This window comes from Canis lupus, chromosome 26, assembly GCF_011100685.1.
Source record: "Canis lupus familiaris isolate Mischka breed German Shepherd chromosome 26, alternate assembly UU_Cfam_GSD_1.0, whole genome shotgun sequence".
NCBI lineage: Eukaryota > Metazoa > Chordata > Mammalia > Carnivora > Canidae > Canis > Canis lupus.
Genome location: NC_049247.1, coordinates 30,939,508 through 30,966,595, shown reverse-complemented (window position 1 = coordinate 30,966,595; position 27,088 = coordinate 30,939,508). Strand labels below are relative to the sequence as shown.

At 53.0% G+C, this 27,088-nt stretch overlaps 1 protein-coding gene across 2 annotated transcripts in view; it reads left to right on the top strand.

Moving 5' to 3' along the window:
- HIC2 (HIC ZBTB transcriptional repressor 2) overlaps nt 1-26,268 on the top strand; it is a 33,324-nt gene extending 7,056 nt beyond the window's left edge. Inside the window, exons 2-4 of one of the 2 annotated variants that reach the window (XM_038575980.1) lie at nt 17,649-17,746; nt 19,534-20,536; nt 20,798-26,268. In XM_038575980.1, the coding sequence (XP_038431908.1) occupies nt 17,721-17,746; nt 19,534-20,536; nt 20,798-21,358 (1,590 nt within the window). In that variant the 5' untranslated portion in view covers nt 17,649-17,720 and the 3' untranslated portion in view covers nt 21,359-26,268. Of the gene's footprint in view, nt 1-17,648; nt 17,747-19,533 lie in introns of both variants that reach the window. The other variant, XM_038575979.1, reaches the window with a different exon arrangement.
- Nucleotides 26,269-27,088: the final 820 nt, after the last annotated feature.

Sequence of the window (27,088 nt, the reverse complement as noted above, 5' to 3'; positions counted from 1 at the left end):
ATCGTGAGGGGGATGGCCTGGGGGTTCCTGGGAACTCAGAGCTGGGCTCTTTTCCTTCTTTTGGTATTCTCACTGTGCAGGCAAGTGAGTTGCTTGGCCACCACAGCGGTGCTGTGATGTGTGAGACTGGGCAGAGTGGCCTCTCTCAGTGATGTGAGGCTGTTTCTTGGTAGATGGGTGATCTTGGCGATGAGAAGAGGGGCCAAGCCATAGCCACCAGGTGCCCTGAGTGAGCCACCTCTAGTGGGTGCCTTTCTCACTGCCACTAGACTCCGGCTGAAGGTGGGTTGAACACTGAGCTTGGGTTGTCCTTGGGCTGTGGTAGGTGAACCTGAGCACCAGAGGGGTACAGGCCGAGAGGAGAGGACTGTTTCCAAAGTCCCACATTCCATGCATGTGTTGACGTTGATAAGGGCGGCAGGGCTGGCTTAGCTGCTTTGGGCAGGAGGGGACTTTGACTTCATGCCCCCAGCAGGCAGCGAGCTTGCACATCCTGCTTCCTGTAGCACCCCTCCCCCACCTCCCCTTCTGACCACCTCTGCCTCCAGAGGGCGGGGGCAGTCAGTCCAGGGCCCATAGGGGAGAGGCCCAGCTTGCTACAGAAGCATTGCCAGCTCTGAGTAAGCAGGCCCTTGGAGGTCTCTTCAGAGTTTCTGTCAGTCCTGCCTCTTAGAGTATTTGGTGAACAAGTGTGGTTTTGGGAAGAGTGCCTCTCTGTGCCTCACTTTCCTTGCCTGTAAAATGGGTAGTTAGAAATTTTTGAGGTGGTACATGTCAGCCTTCTCAGAGTGATTTGCAGACTGGGGTCCTTCAGACTGTTTTCACAGTACTTAGAAGTTACCAGCCTTTGCCCTGTGCAAAGCTGTGGTGGGTGGTACACATGGCCCAGAGTTGTGTTCTCCACGTTGGTGCTCCAGACAGAGATAGCTAGTCTTAAGAGTGTCCTGGGGAGGCAGTAGAGATGACTGAGTAGTAAATCTAGACCCTGGGGCACACACATCTTTTTTGTATTGGTGACAAAATGGGGAGTATGCATGACTACTATGAAGTCAGCTCTTGGGATCCCTGGGTGGCGCAGCGGTTTAGCGCCTGCCTTTGGCCCAGGGCGTGATCCTGGAGACCCGGGATCGAATCCCACGTCGGGCTCCCGGTGCATGGAGCCTGCTTCTCCCTCTGCCTGTGTCTCTGCCTCTCTCTCTCTCTCTCTGTGACTATCATAAATAAATAAAAATTAAAAAAAAAAGAAAAAAGAAAAAGAAGTCAGCTCTTGTCTCCAGAAAGCACTACATTTGCTTGGGCTGTGCTCTGAACTAGCTGCTTTTTCTCATGGTACATTGTTTTTACTTGAAAGAACGACGGACAGACAAGGTGTGGTTATTCAGACTTGGAGAATGTGTTCAGACATTTTCTCAAATGAAGAAAGCAAGCTTTGTCACTTTAGGAAAACAAACGATATGTGTTGCCAGTGCTAGAACACCTCAAGGGAAAATGAGAGTTTTAGAAAACTCTTATCCATCACTGTGAGCCTGACTTAGCCTTCACTGATAAGATCAGCGGTGATATTAACACATGGAGTTTTTTGGTGTCGTATAATGAAATGTGACAGCATTGGGAAGATCTGATCAAGTCAGTGAACCAAAATTTTCCAAATGACCAGCGCTTGATGTTGCACAATCCTGCGTGGATAGAAATGCGGTGAATACCAGTGGATTTTTACGTAACTGAATGTGAGATAGTCATGGATACGATTTCAGTCTCCATTGCAACTTTTTTTTTTTTTTTTTGGTTTCTAAAATATATTTCTTTGAGACAGAGCACAAGAGGGGGGGGAAGGGCAGAGGGAGAGGGACGAGCAGACTCCCTGTTGAGCTCGGAACATGATGCAGGCTCCATCCCAGAACCCTGAGATCATGACCTGAGCTGAAGGCAGACACTTAACTAACTGAGCCACCCAGGTGCCCCTCAGTTGCAACTTTTAAGGGACCATCGCTTGTCAAGTTTCACTATAATATCAATGTAGAAGAGCCATGATTAGGGCAGCCCCGGTGGCGCAGTGGTTTGGTGCCGCCTGCAGCCCAGGGCATGATCCTGGAGACCCTGGATCGAGTCCCATGTCAGGCTCCCTGCATGGAGCCTGCTTCTTCCTCTGCCTGTGTCTCTGCCTCTCTCTCTCTCTGTGTGTCTCTATGAATAAATAAATAAATAATCTTTAAAAAAAAAAAAAAAGAAGAGCCATGATTAGCTGAAAGGATTATTAAAATACTCCTCCTTCTATCTGTAAAGTCACATTTCTTCAGAGACTTAAATCAAAACTACATATCTTAGTAGACTAGGTGTAGAAACAGATATGAGAATCTAGCCTCTTGTATTAAGTCAGATGTTACAGAGATTTATTTTTTAAAAATATTTTAAAGATTTTATTTATTCATGAGAGACACACAGAAAGAGGCAGAGGCAATTGCCTCCCTCCCTCCTTGCAGGGAGCCCGATGTGGGACTCGATTTGAGACCCTGGGATCATGCCCTGAACCAAAGGCAGATGCTCAGCCACTGAGCCACCCAGGCGTCCCTTCTCTCATGTATTGTTTCACTCTTCTCAGCACTGATCCTTCCTGCCTGGTATTTACTCTCCTAATAAACCTTTATGAAGGCCTGCTCCATGCCCAGTGCAGCTGTGGCTGCTGAGCTAGTGGGACATAGGGTCCCTCACCTTGGGAGCCTGGTTGGGGGTGAGGGTAGGTGCAGATGGAAGCTGCTGGGCAGTTCGTGCTGACTTCGGGTCCTGGGAGTAATAAAGGGCCGGCTTCGCAGAAGAGGGCCACTCAGGCATGACTGTGGACCAGCCAAGCTGAGAGGTGGGTCAGGGCCCCTCTGGGAAGCAACCTGGCCAGGCTGGAGTGTGGACTTTATCCAGGCATCGAGAATGCGTTGAAAGCTTTAAGCAGGGGAGTGACTGGATGAGATCGGTGTTTGAAAAAGATAACTCAGGGTTGATTGGACTCCGAATTGGAGGGGGTGGAGGCTGCAGAGGGGAGATGTGTGCTAGACTTTGATATTTTCACTTAGAAGGGCATTAACTGCCCTTCCTGTCTGGTCCTTTGGAAATCACAGTGGGATTTCCCTCCTGTTGGGTGAGGCACACCTGACCTCCCAGGTATGGAGGCCCTGGCTTCTGCTGTCTTCTCTTAGGACAGGGTGGTACTTTCTGGGTGTCTCCAGTAGGACTGAACTCTCCAAAGCCCTTCTTGGCATTTTGTTGCCGTATTTGCCTAGCTCTGTGTCCCTGCAGTGTTTGGAGGTTGGAGGGGGTGTCTCAGGGTCAGGTGACATGAGGGATGCTCAGTGAGTATCCCACAACTTTAGTCTCTGGCACTTCCTTGGATCTAGAAGGTCTCATCCAGCTCCTGCTCCTCTCGTCTGTCTCCCCTTTTTTTGGTACTCCTGCACAGAGCATGCCAGCTTTCTCAGTGGACTTGAAGATTGTGTTCCAGGTTATTTACAAATGTGTTAATGAGCGTGTAAATTACATATGTATACATTTTGGTATAGTGGGCAGTATATACTCTTGCTTCCCCTACCTCCAGAAATCACCACTCTTCTGAATTGTGGATTAACCATTCCCTAGCTTTTCTTTGTTGCCACCGTGGGCTTGTCTGGATCCTTGGGCTGGCGGGGTTTGGCCGGAGTTTGTTCTTTGTGCACTCAAAGCTGGGCATTAATCTCTATTTGGAGATTCACTGAAGTGCTGCATGTAGCTGTGGTTTCTGCAATCCTGTCACCATTTGGAATGGTCCGAAGTGACATCGCCCTCCACGTCATCATGCAGCCTGCCAATGGGAGTTCAGGTGTTTTCAGGGTAGGATTTTTGTTGCCTCCCAAGTATCCCCATTTTCACCCCACTGCTGGGTCTACTCCAGGTATTAAAAGCCTGTTTGTTTTCTGTCTCTTTTCAAAACATTTATTTAAAAATATTTGTTTATTTATTTATTCACGATAGAGAGAGAGGCAGAGACACAGGAGGAGGGAGAAGCAGGCTCCATGCCGGGAGCCCAACGTGGGACTCGATCTCGGGACTCCAGGACCACGCCCTGGGCCAAAGGCAGGCGCTAAACCTCTGAGCCACCCAGGGATCCCCTGTCTTTCTCTCTTATTTATTTATTTGTTTGTTTGTTTGTTTATTTATAAAATATTTATTTATTCATGTGTCTCTCTCTTTTAAAAGATTTTATTTATTCATGGGGAGGAGGGGGGCAGAGATACAGGCAGAGGGAGAAGCAGGATCCATGAAGGGAGCCCAATTTGGGACTCGATCCTGGGACTCCAGGATCACGCTGTGGGCTAAAGGCGGCACTAAACTGCTGAGCCACCTGGGCTGCCCTGTTTTCTGTGTCTAAACCAAATTTCGTAATGCAAAACAATCCTTCAGCTTCCAATGAGACTATTTTATCTTATAGATTTTACTTATTTATGAGAGACAGAGAGGCAGAGACACAGGCAGGGAGCCTGCTTCTCCCCAAGTGTCCTGAGACTATTTTATTTTTTTTAAAGGTTTTATTTATTTATTTACGAGAGACACAGAGAGAGGCAGAGGCATAGGCAGAGGGAGAAGCAGGCTCCATGCTGGGAGCCCGATGTAGGACTCGATCCCAGGACCGACCCCAGGGTCATGTCCAGAGCCGAAGGCAGACGTTCAACCACTGAGCCACCCAGGCGTCCCAGCCAAGACTCCATTTTATTTATTTATTTATTTTTTATTTTTTTTAAAATTTTTTTTTTTTATTTATTTATGCTAGGCACACAGTGAGAGAGAGAGAGGCAGAGACACAGGCAGAGGGAGAAGCAGGCTCCATGCACCGGGAGCCCGATGTGGGATTCGATCCCGGGTCTCCAGGATCGCGCCCTGGGCCAAAGGCAGGCGCCAAACCGCTGCGCCACCCAGGGATCCCCCAAGACTCCATTTTAAAAGTTGGGTGAGGGGCACCTGGGTGGCTCAGCGGTGAGCATCTGCCTTTGGCTCAGGGCGTGATCCCGGATTCCCGGGATCGGGATCGAGATCGAGTCCCGCATTGGGCTCCCTACATGCGGCCTGCTTCTTCTCCCTCTGCCTGTGTCTCTGCCTCTTTCTGTATCTCTCGTGAATAAATAAAACCTTTAAAAAAAAAAAAAAAGTCGTGTGACACTAGGAGTGCTTTCCTTAAGTCTCAAGAGTGGATCTCTGTCCAGTTCCATTTCCAAGATCTTGGCCCTCTCCTCTGTTAGACCCTGCAAGAGACTTGCTGGGCATGTGAGACATCTTCTGTAAGGTGCCATACCTGGAGGCTTTTTAGGCACAGGGCTGTAGAGTGTGAGATTGTGTATAAAAGTTCCCTAGTTTTATCCTTAAAAATTGGCTTTTTAGGACACCTAGGTGGCTCAGTGGTTGATTATCTGCCTTTGGCTCAGGTCATGATCCTGGGGGCCTGGGATTGGGTCCCACATTGGTCTCCCCTCAGGAGGCCTGCTTCTCCCTCTGCCTGTGTCTCTCTCTCTCTCTCTCTCTCTCTGTCTCTCATGAATAAATCAATAAAATCTAAAAATGTCTCTTTAAGAACTACTGGGTACCCATGGTGTTTCTACCTGATTTTCCCCCCACTTTTTTTTTTTTTTGATTAAAACATTCTAATCTTTGATCTTTAGCTGTAGTTCCTTGAGCCACTTGTTTGAGAATTGGGTTTGATCACACAGGAGCCAAGGGGGCTTTTCCTTCTGTTCAGCAGCTCCCTTTGACCCCCTATTCCGGAGGGCCTCTTCTAGTTTCTTCTGGGCTTCCTCCCTTTGATGTACCCAGCTGGCTGCCCTGGGACCTGCTCAGGCGTTGGTGGAATGTATCCTGTTTGTATCTCACCTGCCGCTCTGAATTTCCTCTTCTCTTATGGGCTTGCCTGATTGGAACTCCTCCTCTACGTGGAATTATCAGCTAGAAACTAGGCTGATTAAAAACTATCACCAGGGGGACACCTGGGTGGCTCAGCAGTTGAGCGTCTGCCTTAGGCTTTAGGCGTGAGCCTGGAGTTCTGGGATCAGGATTGAGTCCCACATCCGGCTTCCTGCAGAGAGCCTGCTTCTCCCTCTGCCTATGTCTCTGCCTTCTTTCTGTGTCTCTCATGAATAAATAAAATCTTAAAAAACTGTCACCAGGTTGTTGTTACTTTGGATGGTAGATACTGATTTTATGGCGGTTTCTAGGTTTTCTGTAGGTTCCTGGCTGGTCTGCAGAGTTCACTCCTCTAAAATGGGACATTGTATATAAGAAATGTGTGCAGTTGTGAATGACAGCTCTGAGGGTTCTTCACAGATGGACATACTTGTGTATGTAACCAACATTCAGAATGAGAAACATAGCCCCAGAAGGCCCTTGTGACTCTTTTGAGTCACCTTCTGTCCTCCCCTAACTCCTCCCTCACCCTTGGATTGTGACTGCCTTCCAACTTAAGAATGGAATCACACCACATAGTCTCTTTTGGGTCTGGCTTCTTTGGTCAAGAAAGACCAAGGACTTTCTTGAGAGACTCATCTATGTGCATGTAAGTTAAACCATGTGATATTAACAACAGTCAACTGTTTTTCACCTATAAAAGGCACATATGTATGGTCTTGTGCAAATGGTCAGTCCTGCTCATGGCTGGGTAACAGTCCCTATACCGTCAACCACCTCTGTCCTGTAGGTGTCGGGCTTCTGTGAACAGGGCTGCCGTGTACACATGCTTGCCTGGGTTTTGGTGAGCATGTGGGTAGATTCTTCTTGGTGTATACCTAGGAGTACATTTTCTGGACCACAGGGTTTGCATGTTTTCATTCTTGGTCTTTTTTTTTTTTTTTTTTTTTTAAGATTTTGTTTATTTGGGATCCCTGGGTGGCGCAGCGGTTTGGCGCCTGCTTTTGGCCCAGGGCGCGATCCTGGAGACCCGGGATCGAATCCCACATCGGGCTCCCGGTGCATGGAGCCTGCTTCTCCCTCTGCCTGTGTCTCTGCCTCTGTCTCTCTCTCTCTCTCTCTGTGACTATCATAAATAAAATAAAATAAAAAAAAGATTTTGTTTATTTGAGAGAGAATGAGATAGTGAGAAAGCACAAGCAGGAGGGAGGAGCAGGCTCCCTACTGAGCAGGGAACCCAATTCAGGGCTCTATCCCAGGGTCCTGGGATCGTGACCCAAGCTGAAGGTAGATGCTTAACCGGCTGAGCTACCCAGGTGCTCCTCATTCTTGGTTTTCTAAAATATTAACCTTCCTCTTTCCTCCTCAGGAAAAATACTCTTTTAGTCTTCACCCAGCTAATTAAAGCCCCATCATTACTATCTGGCATCGTTTTATTTTTCTCTAATTCCCCTTTAAGGTGCCATCTCAGTGTTATCCTGGCCAGGAGGGTCATGTCGCGTCATGGGGCATTGCTTCCTTAATGCCAGCTTGCCTTGAGAGTTTTGACTAGACCACGGCGACCATGTGCGTGAAGGGTTGTCAACTGCCCTTTCTTGGGAAGGACTGCCCCACCTACATTGAGAGGTAGTTCTTCCTGCCCTTTAAAAAAAAAAAAAAAAAAAGATTTATTGGGACCCCAGGGTGGCTCAGCGGTTGAGCATCTGTCTTCCCCTCGGTGTGTGATCCCGGAGTTCCGGGATCAAGTCCCACATCGGGATCCTTGCATGGAGCCTGCTTCTCCCTCTGCCTGTGTGTCTCTCTCTCTTTCTGTCCCATGAATAAATAAATAAAATCATAAAAAAAAAATAAAAGATTTATTTAGTGGTGCCTGGGTGGCTCAGTCTGTTAAGCATTAGTCTGTTAAGCATCTGCCTTCAGCTCAGGTCTTGATCCCAGGATCCTGGGATTGGGCCCCATTTGAGGCTTCCTCTTCCTTGGGGAGTCTGCTCCTCCTCTCTCTGCCTCTGCCCACTTCTCTCGTGCTCTTTCCTTCTCTCAATAAGTTAAAAAAAAGTATATATATTTATTTTTGAAGATTTTATTTATTTATTTTTTGAAGATTTTATTTTTTTGACAGCATAAGCCAGGGAGAGTGGCAGGGAGAGGGAGAAGCAGACTCCCTGCTGAGCAGGGACCCGGATGCAGGGCTCAACCTCAAGACTCCAGGATCATGATCCGAGCTTAAGGCAAACCCTTAACTGACTGAGCCACCTGGGTGCCCTTATTCCTGTTTTTTGGTCAGGAAATATTTTTTTGTATGTGATGAGATGTTTTGCTTTAATTATTTCAGAGTCCTTAGCTTAAAAAATTGTTAGCTACTAGGATTGATTTTGAATTTGTGGAGTTGGGAGTTTCTTTCTAGGAGCGGTGGGTGGGCAGTTGCAACTCTGTGACTCAGCTGTGACTGAATCTCTGCCTCTGGGATTTAGTTATCTCATCTGAAGGGTGTCCCCAGGGCAGGTGAGATGATTGTGATAGTGTCTTCCAGCCTGGCTGCCCAGGCTTTCTGGGTGCCTTTTAGCTCCTCACCTGTGGAATTTCCACCTATTTACCACTGTTCCTTGCTGTTTGTCTCCTCCCTTGAGGTCTCTGCCTACCATGCAGGCCCAGCAGCTCCTGTCCTTGGCCACGTTCTGTCTCCTGTTCCAGGTCCACTGTTGGTTGTTGCTGTTATTTATTATGTTGTTTTTAAAAAAAGATTTTTAAATTTTATTTATTTTTAAAGATTTTATTAATTCATAAGAGCCACACAGAGGCAAAGACATAGGCAGAGGGAGAAGCAGACTCCCTGCAGAGAGCCTGATACAAGACTTGCTCCCCGGACCCTGCGATCACAACCTGAACCAAAGGCAGACACTCAACCACTGAGTCACCCAGGTGCCCCGTTTTTAAAAAATATTTTATTTGAGAGAGCGCGAACATATGCACGAGTGGAGAGAGGGGCAAAGAAGAGGTAGAAGAAGCAGCAGACTCCCTGCTCAGTGAGATCATGATCCTGGGCCCACGTCTGATGCTCAACCAACTGAGCCACCCAGGCACTCTCCAGGTCCACTGTTTTATTAATTACTCTCTAGGCTTGTTTGCCTGAGAAATAACGTCTTCCCTTTGGGAGCTCTCTCCTTCCTCTTAATACCCAGAGGTTGAGCATTTACTACTTGTAGAACATTGGGCTTTCCGGGCAGTAGAAAGCTTATGACCCACCTTAGTGTTTCCCAGACTTGAATGTGCATGCGAGTTCAGAAGGGTTAAAATTCAAGTTCTAGTTTTGAGGTCTGGAGTCAGACCTGAGCAGCTACATTTCTTGTGAGAGCCTTAGTAGTGCTGCTATAGCTGCAGCTGCTGATCCATGGACCATGCCCCATGATGAGCAGAACCTGTGGGAACTGGCTCTAGAGCTACAGGAACCAGTGCCTTGGGGCCTCGGTGCCTCCTGATTAAAGTAGCTCCTGGGTTTTCATTTGTTCCTTACCTGATGGGGATGGCAGATATCCTCTGCTCTGCTCTCCTTTGGGCCTACCCTCCTATGGGTGCTCCCTGCCTCCAGACTCCTGCTCTGTTGCTGCCAGAGAGCCTTTCACCAATAGCTCAGGCCCTTCCTGAGGGGAGTGCAAAGTGGTGGAGAGAGCCTGGAGGTGAGCATAGTTTTTGTAATAATCATAATCTTAAATTGCTAATCTCCTTCTTTGGTGCTCATCTGCCTCTACCCAGTGGCACTTATGGCTTGGCCTGGTGGGATACACTTGCCAGATCTTGCTCTCTGGTGGGACCCTGCCCTGTGCCTTTCCTGGTGCCAGGTAGCCAGTTGTGTCAGAGCCAGGAGGGGATATCTAGTTGTAGGCCCCAAGGCCTCTTGACTTCGCTTCTGGTTGGCTCCAAAGCCAGGAGAGATGGGACGGTTGTAGGCCTGAGAGAGGGAGAAGACCCATGGCTGCCCTGGAGAAGCAAGGTTTGCAAGCCATGGGTCCTGACCGGTTGGAGCTTCCTGCCAGGGCTTTCCTCACAGCAGCACTTTCTAGCCTTTCCTCACAGTGTTGAGTTATCAGGAACTGGCCCACTTCTCAGATGGAGGTGCACAGAGATGCAGGTGGTCAGGGCCCACGCAGGACTTGGCCTCTCATGGGCAGCATGGGGTCTTCGGTGGGGCCTGAAGGGATTTCAGGACAGACTCGAAGTCTGGCTGGGCTAGATGCCATTTCCTGTACTGTTCAGAGTGAGCTGGTGGGTAGGCAAGAGGGGCATGAGGGGCAGAGAAGGATGTGGACACAGGGTTCCTGATGATCATATCACCAAAGCACTGAGTGGAACCCAAATGTTTATTTCGTAGAAGCCGCGTCGGAGGGAGGGCTGGGCTCCTGGCATTCGCAGAGCCTGTTGCTTTCCAGGAGGATGGTCTGGGAGAAGAGCCAGGAGCTGCTGGCCAGCATCCAGGTCTGGGCTGGATTACACGGCTGGGCTTGCCCAGAGCACTGAGTCTCACCCACCACCAGCCCATGCCTGGAGGGACAGGCCAGAGAGGTCATGGAGGCCAGGGGTGTTCTCAGAAGAGCAGCGGGCACAACCTAGGTACCCAGAGCAGACTGCATGCTGGGGGTGGGGGTGGGAGGTGGATACCCTGTTACTCGTAGCCAGAAGTTTCTCTCTGGCCTCAAGGTGTTGAAGGAGCTGGGCTGATCTTATATACTGCAATCAAGAGAATGCAGCCCAGGTGAGGCTCTGCTGTGACAGGCAGGTGGCTGGTGGGTGGGCAGGAGGAGATGAGGGCGGAGGTGGAGACCAAGACCCTTCTGGCTCTGCATGGAAGGCGGTACTCCTGTAAGTCACGTCCCTGCCCAACAATGGGATGTGTGTGGTATCTTTCCGTTGGAGTGGGGAGAGCATGATTTCAGCTCTGGATCAGGCTTTTGAGTCCTCATTCTGCCACCTGCTTACTCTTGTGACCTTGTTGCAAGTTCCTTAACCCCCAGAACTTTGCTGTCTCATCTGTCCCTGGACATGGAGATAATACCCCACTCTTCCCCAGGAGGCAGACTGAGGTGCTGCCTGGGTGGATGGGTGAAGGGGAGAAAGGCTCCCAGTGAAGGGATGGGTAAGACTTCATGGAGCAATACAGAGAAGAAGGATATAGAGGCTGGATTTCTCACCTGGATGGCTCAGTCAGTAGAGCGTCTGATTCTTTATTTTTGGCTCAGGGTTGTGAGATTGAGCCCCGTCTTGGGCTCTGATGGGGCTTGTGGGCTCAGCGGGGAGTCTGCTTGAGATTCTCTCTTTCTCCCTCTGCCCCTCTCGCCAGTCTGTCTGTCTGTCTCTCTCTCTCTCTCTCTCTCTCCAAAAAAAAGAGGGTAGAGGGATATAGAGAAGGATTCCAGGCCATCGGAATAGGAGAACACAGTCCTGGGCTTCTGACCATGCAGGGCTGGTTGTTGGCTTGCAGGCTGGGTCTTGGGCTCTTCTGGATCCTAGGCTGTTTGTACCTTCCACATTGTTTCCACCATGCCCTCAAACTGTTCTCTTTCAGCCTGGGTGGGGCCAGGCCTCAAGGAAGACGCACCTGTTAGGGCTATACCTGGAGTACCAGGTGACCAGTGCAGGTCAGCTGTGACTAAGGCCGATGCTGACCTCAGATTCAGGCTTGAGGACAGTAGCCAGCATGTTTAGGACCCTTTCTGACACAGATGAGCTAAACCCCTGTGGGTGTGGAAGCTGCTTTGTGGCTGGCTGTACTTTGTCCAGCACTGCCTCTCTGTTTGGTACACTTTGTGTCTCCCACCTGGCAGTGGAGCCCTGGGTGGGCGATGGGTGGTTAGAAGATTCCTGTGTCACTGTTACTTCTGTCTGGATGGGTGTTCCTTGCCCGGAGGTGATTAGGGAGGAAAGACAGTCTCCTGTTGGGTGTTTTGGGGTGGGCTGATTGGAGCTCCTCCTGTCTCCCAGCATAGCTCCAAGACTGCTGTGGGAAGTCCTGTTCAAGGAAGTGAGGGGGGGGGGGGCACCAGAGAGGGGTGGTGGTGACAAAGTTTCTAAGAGTCCTGGGCCAAGAGGCCAGCCCAAGGAAGGGAGGCAAGTGGGCCTCTTTTCCTGTCTATCGTCTATTTTTTTTTTTTTAAGATTTTATTTATTTATTCATGAGAGAGACAGAGAAAGAGAGGCAGAGACATAGGTAGAGGGAGAAGCAGGCTCCATGCAGGGAGCCTGATGTAGGACTCAATCCCAGGACTCCAGGGTCACACCCTGGGGTGAAGGTGGCACTAAACCACTGAGCCACCGGGACTGCCCTATCTATCACCTTTCTCTTTAGGGCCCACCCTCCTGTTTGGGAGGAAGGTGGAGAAGTTTTCCGAAATTGGGAGGCCTTGCAGTCAAGATGCCCACAGTTGCCTCTGGTGGGGGGAGGGCTTGTTCCTCCCTGCAGGAAGTCAGGCCTTGGGTGGAAGGGACATCGTTCTGGAGCATATTACTCATGAGGGTTAGGATTGCCAGCTGTGAAATCGCACTCTGGATTTGGCCCTTACTCATGGGGCTAGGGATGTACTCTTCTGTCTCCAGGAGGGATGCAGGGCCTGCTGCCAGGCCCAGGGAGGTGAAGCTCCCAGCCTGATCTCCAGAGGCTACTGCTGGAGGTTGAATGACCAGAGCAGTTACTATTTTTTTTTCTTGATTTTTAAGTAATCTCTGTATCCAGTGTGGGGCTTGAACTCATGACTCTGAGATCTAGAGTCGCCTGCTCTTCTGACTGAGCCAGCCAGGCACCCTGACCAGAGTTCTGAATGCTCAGGCCTCCTGGAGCCCAGGTTCTGGACATGGTGGGTATCCAGGCTGAGTTGGCACAGTTCCCATCAGATAGATGATTAGAATTGTTCTCCTGGGCTCTCTGTTTAAGCCAAGATAACTTTTCTGTTGTTTTATTTTTCAAAAAAATTTTATTCGTTTATTTATTTATTATAAGGGACAGAGAGAGAGCATCTGTGTATGCAAGCCCGCTGAGGGATGAGCAGAGGAAGGAGAAAGAGAATCCCAAGCAAAGTCCTGCCAAGTGCGGAGCCTGACGTGTGGCTCCATCTCATGATCCTGAGATCATGACCTGAGCTAAAATCAAGAGTCAGACACCCAACAGCCTGAGCCACCCAGGCTCCCTAAAGATCACTTTTATTTTAAAACATCTTCTCATGGCTTTTGAAAGGTTGGGCCAGAGCATGTTCTGCTTTTTGTAAGGGTGCTAGAAAAGAGGCCTGGGAGGTGGCCTCATTCTTGCCTCTCCATGAGCCCTTTAGGCCATGTAGACTGCCTGGGATCATGGGCAAGTGAGGTTCCTAATGGGGTGCTGTTCCATGGATCAGGAGGGCATGGGGCCCTGTTTCCACCCTCCTCACTGGCCTTTTGTCTGGTGTGTGTTTGCGGGGTAGGGTGAGGGAATCTCAGGAGTATCCTTGGCCTTAGGCTTTGACTACCTACTGAAGACCACAAGGGCTGCTGAGCCAGGTTGGAATCAGGAGGGACATGGATTTGTCTGTGCCTTGACTACTATGCCCTGATGAGCTGCTTCCTATAGGTGCCCGGGATTTGTGAATGTTAGCTGGTAGTGAGCTGCTGAGAACGGCATGTCCTCTGGAAACTTCTATTCTTTGGAATAGAAGTTGGAATTTTTGTTTTCAATATGACATAAAAATTTGTATGCAACATGGTACCCAAATATCAGGTGACCCCTTGAGTTTTGACCAGTGAGTACATCTACCTTAACCCAAAAGCCTACCAAAATGAAGAGCCCTCCTTAGCCCAGAAAGCTCCTCATGCTCCTCACCCTCCACAGGCTCTTCTGATTTTGTTTCTACCATGGACTAGTTTTGCTTTTTCTAAAACTTAATTTATTTTTATTTTTTTGAGCTTTTAAAGATTTTTTTAAACATTTATTCATAAGAGACAGAGAGGGGCAGAGACATAGGGAGAGGGAGAAGCAGGCCTCCCACAGGGAGCCCGATGTGGGACTCGATCTCTGGGACCAGGAACACGCCCTGAGCCAAAGGCAGACATGCTCAACCACTGAGCCACCCAGGAGTCCCTCTAGAACTTAGAACTTAATTTAAATGGAATTGTGCATCTGTACTCTTTTGTGTAAGGTTTTCTTCACTTGACATCATGATTTTGAGATTTATCATGTTTGTGCATCAGTACTGCCTTTTTTTTTTTCCTTTTAGGATTTTATTTTATTTATTTTTTTAATAAAAATCCATTCTCCCCCAGCTTTATTTTTTTTAAGATTTTATTATTTGAGAGAGAGAAAGCACAAGCCGAGGGGAATGGCAGAGGGAGAGGGAGAAGCAGACTTCCCACTGAGCAGGGAGCCTGATGTGGGGCTCGATCCCAGGACCCCGGGATCATGACCTGAGATGAAGGCGCAGCCGCTTAACTGACTGAGTCAGCCAGGCACCCCAAGGATTTTTAAAGTAATATATATTTATTTTATATATATATATATATTTTTTTTATTTTATATTTTGAATATTAAATGAACATACAGAATTTACAGTTTTCCTGTACTTCCACCTGCCACCCCCAGAGATAATCTCGTTTATTGATTGGTGATCATGCCCCCAAGATGTGTCTTTCCATAGAATGGTGTTGGCTGGCCAGGAATTTCATGTCTGTAGCTGAAGACGGTAGCTAGGAAGGAGCAGCAGATGAGTGCAGGGAGCTCGGCCAGCTCTCTTGGCTCAGCTCTGTGGGCCTGGTTTTCCTATGGGTGGGTGTGTTATTTTTATTATTTATTTATTTTTAAAAGATTATTATTTATCTGAGTGAGAGAGAGAGCGTGCTCAACAGAGAGCATGAGTGGGGGAGAGAGGGAGAAGCAGGCTCCTCACCAAGCAGGCAGCCTGACATGGGGCTCAATCCGAGGACTCTGGGATCATGACCTGAGCCAAAGGTACATGCTTAACTGACTGAGCCACCCGGGCGCCCTGGATGTGTATTTTATTTTTTATTTTTAAAGATTTTACTTATTTACTCATGAGAGACACACACAGGCAGAGACATAGGCAGAGGGAGAAGCCCCATCACCACCACCCCGCCCCTGCCCTCCACCCCAAGGAACCCAGCATGGGACTCTATCCTAGGACCCTGGGATCGCACCCTGAACCAAAGGCAGATGCTCAACCACCAGGTGCCCTGGGTGTATATTTTAAAAATCTGGGGTGTCCTCACCTTCAGTGTTTACGTGGGGGCAGCTCTGGCTTTTCTGTGGCAGGGACTTGGAAGGGGAGGAAAGGACCTGAGAATTCAGCAGAGATCTGTGTAGTTCTCTGCGTAATAGCCCAGCTGGGTAGGTGGGGGTGGACCATTTTGTAAACAAGGACCTGGGAAGGGAACCCAGGTGTTACATAGCCAGGTCTCTCTGTTCATTCTCCCCCAGCTTCTGTGTTCACAAGAACTGGCCTTCCCCAGGGACTGTGTTTCCTTCTGCCCTTCCCCAGGGCCAGCCTAGCCAGGGTCTCATCCCCTGCTCCCCTAAGATGGCTAGGTCTTGGCTTCAGAGGAGTATCTGATTATCCCACTGCCCCAGATCTTAGTCTTCCCAGAGCCAGTGCTCCAGCAGGCAACGGTTCTGAGCTGAGTGTGGATCCTTGGGGCCATAGGCACGCTGCCTGGGCCTGCTGCCAGGGGGCTCCTCGGTGCCAGGGACTGGTGCCAGGCAGTATCTTCATCCCAGCCTGTGGGCTCCTGCCAGGGCTGGGCACCAGCCCCTTTCCCCAGTGGGGTACTGCACTGCCAGCTTACTGCACCAGCCCACACACCCATGTTTCTAGGTACCTGGCACCCCGCCTCTCCTGGGGCTGTGGCCTCTCCAGTGTAGGTGCCAGCTGCTTCTATACCCAGTGTTGAGCTGTAGGGCAGAGGCCTTTGCTGGGAAGAAAGAGCAGTGCTTTTGCAGGGGTCCTAGCCCTGAAGCAGTGGGCACCCTCTCACCTGTGGTGAGGTTGCATTGGCACTTACAGCCCCCATGGTGGCCCTCGCTTGCCCCAACCTGGGGTGGAAGGCAGATAGGGAGGGTGGCATCGTACTGGCTGTGAACTCTCAGAGGACAGCTCTACCGTGGTCCCACTCAGTGGAGGACACAGTGAAGGCTACTCAGCCCTGCCCTGTGGAGTCCTTGTAGGGAGGTTGGGCCTGAGAAGTCCTGTATGACTCAACCTGGGAGACCTCGGTCAGTCACTGTGCCTTTCCATGGCTGGTGACGTGGCTGGCAGGGCTGGAGCAGTGGATACCCATGGAAGCCCCACTCCTCGCATGTGGTTCAGTAGTTGTTGGCCGGCTCTCTGACAAGGGCAAGTAATTCCGAGTGCAGGGTCTGGTAAGTGCTAAATTAGAAGCCACTGTGCGGACACCATGCCCCAGCGGGGCTTGGGGTGCCCTGAGATCCGGTGGGGAGCAGGCAGGTGGCACAGGGCTCTGTGGGGGGCATCTGGTTGGCTTGAACACATCGCTCTGGCTCTCTGTCCATTTTTTCAGGGCTGCTCTCACCAGTGCTGAGGTGGTCTTTGCCCCCTTCCTAAGGCTGAGCTCTACTCTGTCCTGCTGGCTACCTCTGGCTTGAACTCTCTACACAAGCTAGGGGCCCAGGCCGCGCCACCTTCATTAAATGTAGAAATAGACACTCTTAGGCCTCTCTGGACCAACAGAGCTGGTTCTGCTGCCCTCTGGGCCATGGGTGGGATCCTGGACCAACCCGTCCCCCCTTCCCCCCATACGCCCCAGGCCACCCCATGAGAGGAGAGCTGTGCAAGGGGCCAGAGAGACAGCTGGCAGGCTGGAGCTGAGGCCTCTCAGCCACCCCGCACCCCGGGTCTGGTCACATTCCTGAGGGACCTGCTGAGCCTCCCTGGCCCTGGGGGTGGGGGAAGGGCAGGCAGGGATGGGCTCCAGGCTGCTGCAGGCCTCCGCCCCCACCCTTGGCTCCATTCCAAGGGAGCCTAGGCTTGCTGAGTGGGGTGCAAAAAGCCAGAACCTCAGGATCCCCCTCCCTGGGGACCTGTATCTTGGGGAGGGGGTGGGCAGAGGGGAGACCCTTTGCATCTGGCAGCAGCTGCCAGCTGCTTTGGCGGGCTGGTATTGAAAGGCCAGGCCCAAAGAAACTCCTGCGAGGGGAGGCCATGTGGTCAGGCTGGGCTGGGCAGGAGGGGGCTGGGCCCTCTGGGCAGGGAGGGGGGCAGTGGGAGCAGATCTGGAAGGGAAGGAGGCAGGAGAGCCAGAAGCGGTTGAGACTGGTTCTTATAAATAGCCCATTGCACTAGTGCCTCCAATTTTGACCTTTTGTTATGTAAATGTGGCCAGCCTGAGAAGGGCCTTGCCCAGGCCTCCTGCCACCATGCCTGCCCGCCAGGAATTAATGTGCCTGCCACCAGCTCCCCACAGGCCTCCGGTGGCCCTTAGAGTACCCTAAATCCTAAATCTCCTGGGTGGGAGGAGAGTGCAGCCCTGCTAAGTTCTCTAGACCTGTGACTTGCCCTACCACTGAACCTGACTGCTGTGGACTGTGGCTGCTGTCCCCTGCCTGGCTGTCCCTAGCGTCCCAGCCAGAGAGATCCCAGACCTTCCTGGGAGTGAGGGCTCCAGGGCCACCAGGTGCCTTCCCCTTCACTGTCCTTCCTTCCCTCCCTTGCTGATGTCAATCTAGGTGACCCTGTCCATCTTCTGCTTCCCAGGTGACCAGGCATTGATGCACCCCCAGGGAGGCCGCGCGCTCAAGGAGGCCACCCCCGCTGGCTGCTGCTCACATGGTTTCTGGGCCCCTGGCACTCCGGTAGGCCGGGGAGGGGGAATTGGAGGATGGAGGGAGGGGAAGTATGGGGGAGGGTGGCCCACAAAGACCTGCAGTTCTCAGTCTGGTCCTTTGTGTGCACACAGTGTTGGGTAGCATGGAGGGGAGGCTGGGGCCCTGCTGCCCTCTTCCTGCAGAGGAGCAGCTGCTGTGGCTCACAGGCTCTTATAAGTCAGGGCCTCCTTCCCTTGGCCTGTCCCCTTGCCAGGCTGGGAGCATCAAGCACCCTGGGTGCTGGTGGGGCTGACACTGCATTTCCTGGGACTGGGTGGAAACTGTGCCTTGGGCACTTTGTCTTTGCTTGGCTGGTTGAGGGGCAGAGAGTGGCAGAGGATAGGTTCCCTCAGGACCTGGGCTCTCACCTCTGAGCCCCAGCTGAGCAGTCTTGTAAGGTTGGGCTGGCAGAGCGGGTGTTTGTGGCCTCCTGTTAGGCCCTGAGTGCTAGCGTGTGGCGGTCTACCCATGTGTGTTCACAGTGAGTTCCTAAGGCCACTTTGGCATATGTGTGGTTATTAGGGTTTTCCTTTGTCTTTGCAAATGAGGGCAGGCGTGGGGCAGTGGGGTGTGAGAAGTGTTTGTTACAGGAAGGCAGTGATCTCTTCCCGAAGAGAGGCAGGACTTGGCTGGGTCCACTGGTAGAGGCAAAGGGGTCCCGGGTTGAGCGAGGCTCAGAGCAGTCAGTTACTTTCAGAGATTGAGCCCTGAGCCAAAGGACATCAAAGCACCCTTGTCAGCTGCATGGCACACAGTTGCCTGTGGGAGGGTGCATGTTCCCTGAGGGGCTGGAGGGAGCAATGAGCTACACCTTGTGCCTCAGATCCTGCTGCTCATTTGGGTGGATGCATGGTCAGAGCACCCCACTCTCAGAGACCGATGTGCATGCTATTACAAAGCCCACCTGCAAGGTTCCCGTGGAGGGCAGAGGCCTTTGTGTGTTTATTAATGACATTAGTTAGTGTCTGCGCCAGTCTGACAAGGCCAGCTGGCTGCCTTTCCCAGGGCCATGGTAGTGCCAGGGGCTTGGCCAGGCCCCCTTTTCTGCTCAGCACCTTGAGACCCAGGCTGGAGTACTCAGGGCCCTCTTGGGGGGTGAGGTCCTCATGGAATGGGAGCAGGCACTGGCAAGGGACTATGGCTGGAATACTAAAGGTAGGTCTGTGATGTTGACAAATCCGAAAGCTTGGGAAACCACTGGAGTTTGAAAGGCACCCAGGGCAGAGCAGAGCTCACAAATGGCGGCTGCATATTTGATTTGGCCCACATGGTATTTAAGGCAAAAGAACCTTTATTTGACATTGAGAGATTAAGCTGAAAAATCTCAATTTCTAGCTTGTCCTAAAAGCTGGGAGGTTGCATGCCCATGTGGAAAGTGAGCACACCTGGGAGCTTCTGCTCACCTCAGTCCCTGCTTCTACCCAGTGCTTCACAGTCCCCTGGTGGTCATTTTTGAGTCCCCTGTGGGTTTGTGGCTGACTTCTTTAGTGTGGAGACAGTGCCCTGGGCTGTGGAGCCAAATTCACATCTCATTTTTTCTGCTTGGCACCACGTAACCATTGTCCTCTGCTTCTGTTTTCTCATCATCTACATGGGGCTGGTGCCACTGTCCCCTTTTGGGCAGCATGAGCCCCCATGGGTGGGTAGTATGAGTTCCCTCCCTGGGTACTATGCCTGATGAGGCCCTCTTAGCATCACCACAGCCCTACCCTGTCCTGGAGCCCTTCATGAGGCTTCCAGGTGGCTAATGCCCATGCGCCTGTTCTTGCCCGCAGGTGGTACGCGTGGGCGGGGCGCGGGGACATGGGGCCCGACATGGAGCTGCCCAGCCACTCCAAGCAGCTCCTGCTGCAGCTGAACCAGCAGAGGACGAAGGGTTTCCTGTGTGATGTCATTATCATGGTGGAGAACTCCATCTTCCGTGCGCACAAGAACGTCCTGGCTGCCAGCAGCATCTACTTCAAGTCCCTGGTCCTGCACGACAACCTCATCAACCTGGACACAGACATGGTCAGCTCCACAGTGTTCCAGCAGATCCTGGACTTCATCTACACGGGAAAACTGCTTCCCAGTGACCAGCCGGCCGAGCCCAACTTCAGCACTCTCCTCACTGCCGCCAGCTACCTCCAGCTGCCTGAGTTGGCAGCCCTTTGCCGCCGTAAACTCAAGCGAGCCGGCAAGCCCTTCGGCTCTGGTCGGGTGGGTGCCACTGGCATGGGGAGGCCCCCCCGCAGCCAGCGGCTATCCACAGCCTCCGTCATTCAGGCGCGGTATCCAGGGCTTGTGGACGGACGCAAAGGGGCCCATACCCCCCAGGAGCTCCCCCAGGCCAAAGGCTCAGATGACGAGCTTTTCCTCGGGGGCTCCAGCCAGGAGGGTGTGCATGGCCTGGGCCGGGCCATCTGTCCAGCCAGTGGGGAGGCCGGCCTGGGCAGCTGCAGCACCAATGGGAGCAGTGGGGGCTGTGAGCAGGAGCTAGGTCTGGACCTGTCCAAGAAGAGTCCTCCCCTACCTCCTGCCACCCCCGGTCCCCCCCTGACCCCCGACGACCCGGCCCAGTTGAGTGACAGTCAGCATGGCTCGCCCCTTTCAGCCTCCGCTCCTCCTGTTGCCAACAGTGCCTCTTATGCTGAGCTGGGGGGCACCCCCAATGAGCCCATGGATCTGGAGGGGGCCGAGGACAACCACCTGAGCCTGTTGGAGGGGCCTGGTGGGCAGCCCCGGAAGAGCCTGCGGCACTCAGCCCGCAAGAAGGAGTGGAGCAAGAAGGAGCCCATGGTGGGGTCCCCCTTTGAGCGGAGGGAAGTGGGGCCCAAGGGCCCTTGCCCAGGGGATGAGGGTGAGGGGCTAGGGGACAGGGTTCCCAATGGCATTCTGGCCAGCAATGTTGGTGGGGGTGGCCCCAGTGGGCCCTATGTGGAGCCCGCATATCCCTGCAAGGAGGAGGAGGAGAATGGCAAGGATGGGAGCGAGGACAGTGGGCAGAGTGGGAGTGAGGGGGGCAGCGGCCATGCCGGCACCCACTATGTGTACCGACAGGAAGGCTACGAGACCGTGTCCTATGGGGACAACCTGTACGTGTGCATCCCCTGCGCCAAAGGCTTCCCCAGCTCAGAGCAGCTCAACGCCCACGTGGAGACACACACGGAGGAGGAGCTGTTCATTAAGGAGGAGGGAGCCTACGAGACGGGCAGTGGGGGTGCCGAGGAGGAGGCCGAGGACCTGTCGGCACCCAGTGCAGCCTACGCGGCCGAGCCCCGACCCTTCAAGTGCTCGGTCTGTGAGAAGACCTACAAGGACCCTGCCACGCTGCGGCAGCACGAGAAGACGCACTGGCTGACCCGGCCCTTCCCCTGCAACATCTGCGGCAAAATGTTCACGCAGCGCGGCACCATGACGCGCCACATGAGGAGCCACCTGGGCCTGAAGCCCTTTGCCTGTGACGAGTGTGGCATGCGCTTCACCCGCCAGTACCGCCTCACCGAGCACATGCGTGTGCACTCGGGCGAGAAGCCCTACGAGTGCCAGCTCTGCGGGGGCAAGTTCACCCAGCAGCGCAACCTCATCAGCCACTTGCGCATGCACACCTCCCCCTCCTAGAAGCCAAAGACCCTTCTCCCCGGTCCGAGGGTGCCCTCTGCAGACTCACCCTCGGGAGCCAACGGAAGGAAGGAAGAAAGAAGCACGGAGACCGGGCGGGAGGGGCCAGGACCCCCAGGCCCTGTGGGGGTGGCTCCTGGTGGCACCTCCAGCCAGCCCCCCCCCACACTCAGAGCTTTAATGGACAGTCTGTACCAAGGGAAGTGAGAGGAGGGAAGCCAACGGGCCCGAGCTCCGAGTGCTCATTGCTGGTGTGCAGTCTACCTCCCGATTCCACCTAGGCCCTGGCTCCCCGAGAGGGCCATTGCAGGGCCTGTGGGAGTGGGTCACAGGGGTCTCGCTGGGACCTTGGCCCCTTTCCCGCAGGCCGGGTCAGAGCAGGGGGCAGTGGGGGCCTCCCTCTGCTGGGGAGGGCAGGGCTGCCCCTCGGCCAGGGGTGGTGTCTGTGTGCGTGCACGAGTGCTTGTCTGTGTGCGGGCCACCCTGGCTCTTTGGGGAGCGGTGCCGGAGGGGAGGAGACAGCCCTCCTTCTTTGAGCCAGGGGTCACTGCTCACTGGCGCTGGGACAGTCAGGGGGGCCCCCACCGCCTACCTCTCCACAGCTAAAGAGCCCTCTGGGCCTGTGTTGCTGTTATTCCTACTGATCTGTTCTTTTTTCTTTTTGAATTTTGTTTTTTAAACCAAAACCAACAAGAGTTTATTTTCCTCCCGGCCCCTCGGGGCTGAGCCTGGGTCTGCAGACTGAATGTACAGGGGCAGCTGCCCCTCCCGCCCCTGCCCTGGCTGTGGGCTGAGGGGCGCCCACCCCTCCAGGCCCCAGAAGCCCTTCTTGGCCAAAGGCTTCCCTGGGCCCCGAGCCCTGCCTCGGCTGCCTCAGGAGAGAGAGTGATTTTCCTATAGTTTCTGAGGAATATTCTTTGTTTAGAGGTACTTCTTTTTTATTAAGAGAAAAACCAGTGTAACGTTTATGTGAATGTTTGAACTGGAAGGTCTGGGATTTGTGGGGGGAGGGGGGTGGCTGGACTCGATGCCAGAGCCGTTGGTACTCTTCTTTTTCATTTTCTGTGTGTGTGTGTATGTGTGTGTGAGTGTGCGCGAGTGTGTGTGCGTGTATATGTGTGTGTGTGGTGTGCATAGTGCGTGTGGACAGATATCGAGCTTTCCTTCCTTCCTTACCGATCAAGGTGGAGAGACTTCCGACCTTTTGCTACCTCTTGAATTCACAAGAACAGTACGTTGGTGACTGGCAGTTGAGGCCATGACACTTGTTTTCCTCCTGTTAGTGCGCACAGGAAGACGCACGTTTGAGTGAGCCAGGCTCTGCTTGGCCCCAGTGGCCGTCCTGGGACCCCCATCCCCAAGGCTCTCCCGAGAGGGGCTCCTGCGGCTGCAGAGCCACTTGCATGTGTCTTTTGCCCAGAGCATATCGCCAGCTGTGTCCACCCTGTGAGTGTAATGCGTATGTTCCTGAGCCTCAGGGAGCCCGTCCGTGCCTCTGATCTGGGCCTGGGTGAGGAGGGCAGTGAGTGCTCCAGCCCCACGGGAGATCAGGATGGGGAGCCTCACTGCTGGAGCCAGCCCCTTGCGGCCCCCTGCCAGGGCCAGGATGAGGTGGAAGTGAGCCCCCCCCACATCCTGTCCCTTGGGCCTGTAAGAGCTGGAGCTTGGGAGAGCAGCAGCCCCTGCCCGGCCAGTGCAGAGGCATGGAGAAGCACTGACCAAAGTGATGTCTACCCCCTGGGGGATGGTGTGGGGGGGTGCTGCCCTGTTTTGTCACCTTCTCAGGGCAGTCCTGGCCCCTGGGCTGCCACCAATTGGCTCAGCCCTGTCTGGAGTCCCTCCCCCTTGCTCCTCACCTTGGGGTTTCTCTGCCAGCCTCAGGCAGCCCTCCATGGGCCAGGCTCACAAGGCCAGACCAAGGTCGCTGTGGTTGGCCCCACTGTCCTTGGCCGACTGGATCCAGAGTTGGGCCAGCGGCTTTATCTTAATTTTGCTTCATGCTTTTCTCTTTTTTTTTGTTGTTGTTTTTCTTTAAGTTCAGACCAAAAAATTCCAGAGTCATCTTCTCCCCTCACCCCTCCAGAGACCCTCCAGCTGAGAACAGCCCAAGTTCAGGGACCCGAATGGTGAAGGGTGTGTTTTGCAAGTGAGGGCTTCCGGCTGAGCCCATCTCTAGGCACCCCCAGCCCCAAGTTGGGTCTTACTCTTTCCGGGTGGGAACTGAGCACTGGACCCAGGGTCTCGTGTTCTGAAAAGTCAGGTGAGGGGACAGGGTCCTCTCCAGGCCTTTCTGCCCTCCCACCCCCACCCCACTCCGTCAGCACTTAAGCCACACGACACAAAGTCTGTAGCGCACGGGAGTTGTACGCACGCCTGGCCTGTGTGTGGCCTCTTGGGCCATGGGCGGCTACATCCACGAGGTGACCCGTGGAGTAGGTGATTGATTCATTTGCAGAGCTTCAGGGACTGGGCGCCAAGGCCCCTCACTCAACGACGTTCGTGCGACATAGTATTGTACCCACCTGAGTATTGTATCGAGCCTTTTCTGTATTTTAACAAGAAAGCAAAACACTAGTTTCCTATTTAAGATTTTAAGGGTTTGTGGGGAGGGGTGGGACTATTGAACACAACACTTGGTTTTGTTTTCTTTTTCCTTTGATTTCATGTGGAGTGTGTGCTTGCGAGTGTGTGCGTGGAAGTGTGTTAAGAGCCTCACAAGGAAATTAGGCCGTTGGAGGCCAAGGGCGGCTTACAGTTCTCTGCTTTAGTCACTTAATTCCTGAATGTTTCGGAGAAACAGGAAACAGAAATAGCAGATGTCATGTAGGAAAGAGAGGATATACAAAAAAAAAAACAAAAAACAAAAAAAAAAAAAACAAAAAAGGAAAAAAAAAAAAGCTCATACCCAAATTCACAAAACCTATTTTTTAAACCAAAGCACATTTTGAATGAGTATGGAACCTCAATGGGCTCAGAAAAAAAAAGATACTAATATATTTATCTCATTGTTTACATAAACTTTTACAGTTTCAGACCTCAGCAGCTGTAAGGCCAGTCCCAGTGAATCCCCACCTTCCGCTGGAGGCCCTTCTGAGTCGGCTCACGGGCAGAGGGGCTGTCGTGGGGCCGGGGCAGGCATGGAGGCCCCCTGGATTCACCTGAGCCCTCCTCCCCAGCCCCGGGTCTCTCAAAGCCCAGCTGGCACCAAAGAGCTTGGGCCGGTGCTGACTGGCTCCCAGGCCTCCTGGCCGGACCGTGAAGGTCCTGGCCAGCTGGCACAGCAGGGGATGGCCATCGGCTCTGGCCGCAGGACCCGAGTCTGGGCTAGGGCCCCGGGATGGAGGGCCCCCCCACCTCCCACATTCTGCCCGCGACCCTTGGGGTGGGTTGATGTGAGGGTCCCTCTTAAGCCAAAAAGCCCCGGGACCTTTGCACAGCTCTGTTGACTCCAGTGGGTCCCCACCCCCACCCCCAGCAGTGAGGAGGTCTTACTGGGCTGGTCCTTACCAACACAGACGGTGCAAACACTCTGAACAGTGTTGTTTTTGTATCAATATGTTTGTGCAGTGATGAATGTATTTATTTCTCAGACTTGGGGCGAGTGAGCGGCTGGCTCCACCACCGCTCGCTCCCACCAGACCGAGCCACTGCAAGGGCTCCTCCAGGATTGCAAAAAAGGTAAAAAAGAAAAGACGAACCTTTAAGCAAATAAGAATCTCAGAGACTCGCAGCATAGCCATACACCTCAGCCTGTGAAATGAACAATCTGGACCCAGACGGACTTTTGGAACTTCACGCAGCGTGTGTGTATTTCCCGTTCGTCACCACTTGGGGGCGCCGGGCTGTCCAGCTGTGCCCCCGCCCCAACCCCGTCAGTATTCACTGGACTGGGCCGCGTGCAGGAGTGCGATCTGGGCTGGGCTGGCTGGGCAGGCCGACCCTACCGCCCTCCCTACAGCCGTCCTGAGTGGGGGAGGCCTGGGCAGCCAGGAGGGCAGGGCTCAGGGAAGAGGTGGCTGCATCCGTCCGCCCCCTCAGCTTGGGGGACGAAAGCACCAGGCCTCCGAAGAACAGACAAGGGATCTCAGCCCTGCTGTACCCCTCAAAGGGACCAAGGCCCTTGCTCTTCCCCAGAGTCACGTTGGGGCAGATGTTACTGAACCTGTGAATCCGATGCCAGGAGTGATAGGATGGAGAGGGACCTAACCAGAGCCTCAGTGTGACATTCCAGATCAGGGGGTAGATGTGCGCTATGGGAATTGAGGCTGCCCAGGACCCCCTTCCTAGGACCCCTCCCCCCCCAGCTTCAGTCACCCACTTTAATTTTGCTACCGGGAACCCCTCCCCCTACCTCACCTTGCTATTTATTGCTGTAATTTATTGACCTCAGAAATGCTGCATAACAGACCTCACTTTGGGGCAGGGAGGATCTCCAGGGCTCCCCCCCTCCATTTGGCGGGGGCCCATGGGGCCAGGTGCTGAGGGGAGCCTCTCTGTATCCCACCCATCACTTGTTTTCCCCCTCCCCCCTTGGGGGACCCCAGGTTGGGCACCTGCCCATTCGCAAATACCTCGAGGGGGAGGGGGAGGGATGGGGTTGTAGCTGTTTTGTTTAATCAGAACTGGAAGAGGGATCACTGTCCTACTCTATTCCCTTCCCAGAAGGGGGGGGACACCGTGATCGCACTCCTGTACTGGCCACCGCCGCTGTCAGTCATCACATCGAGCTCACTTCCTTTGAGAGTTTGGATAAATTCAGGTCAGAGCTGCAGGTACGCAGCCCTCGAGTGTCATAGAAAAGCAATTCACCGACGACTGATCTCTCCATTCAGAAGCGTGCAGTCTTAATGTACAGTGATGAGAAACTGTTATTTTATGATCTTTTCATTAAAAGCTTGATTGAAAACTGTCTTGTGTGGGGCTTCTGTGTTCTGTGGTTCTCTTGCTAAATGGCACACTGCTTTCCTGTGTCAAACACCTCTAAGACCTAGGAGAGTGGGAACTGGGATGGCCATCTGCCCACTACCATCCTATATCTGGGTTTCAGATGGGGCTGGGACCTCACTTGGCCAGGTGTGTGCATCCTGGGCTTGGGCACTGGTCCGGGGACCCAGCACCCTAGAGTTTGCATCCTCTCGGACAGTTTTGGCTTGAGTTAGCTAAGATGGTTTAGGAAGCAGTTGGTATGTTGATAGGGACAGGGACCTGTAGACTGGGTGAAGGGAAGTCTGGCCTATGCCCAGGACCACCTGTTGGAGCGGCAGAATCAGGCTGGGGCAGAGCAAAGGCTCTCCTGCCTTCTGCTTCTGCTTTCTGTTGGGATCAAGGGAGGAGGAAAGCAAGGATAATCTTAGTTTCCAGGGGCAGGGACAATGGTTTCAGTTCCTTGGGGGACTATCCCTCCCACCTACCAGAGAGGGAATCTCAGGAAGAGGGAAGATCTGGGAGGAGGAGCAAGGATGGGGCCAGGAGGGTGGCCAACCAGCTTAGACCCCTGACTGGGCTTCAGATGTCCAAGTGGCTCCAGTGCAGCAGCAGGTTAGCCTGGGACCCTAGGACTCCAGAACAATATTGGTATTGCTGCTCTAATCCATGGTAAGTTCTGTTGAGTTCTTTTATTTCTTAAATGTGTGTGTGTTATTTTTAGTAATCTCTACACCCAATGGGAAGCTTGAACTTAACCAAGAGTCACATGGTCTACCTACTAAGCCAGCCAGGTACCACCTGCTC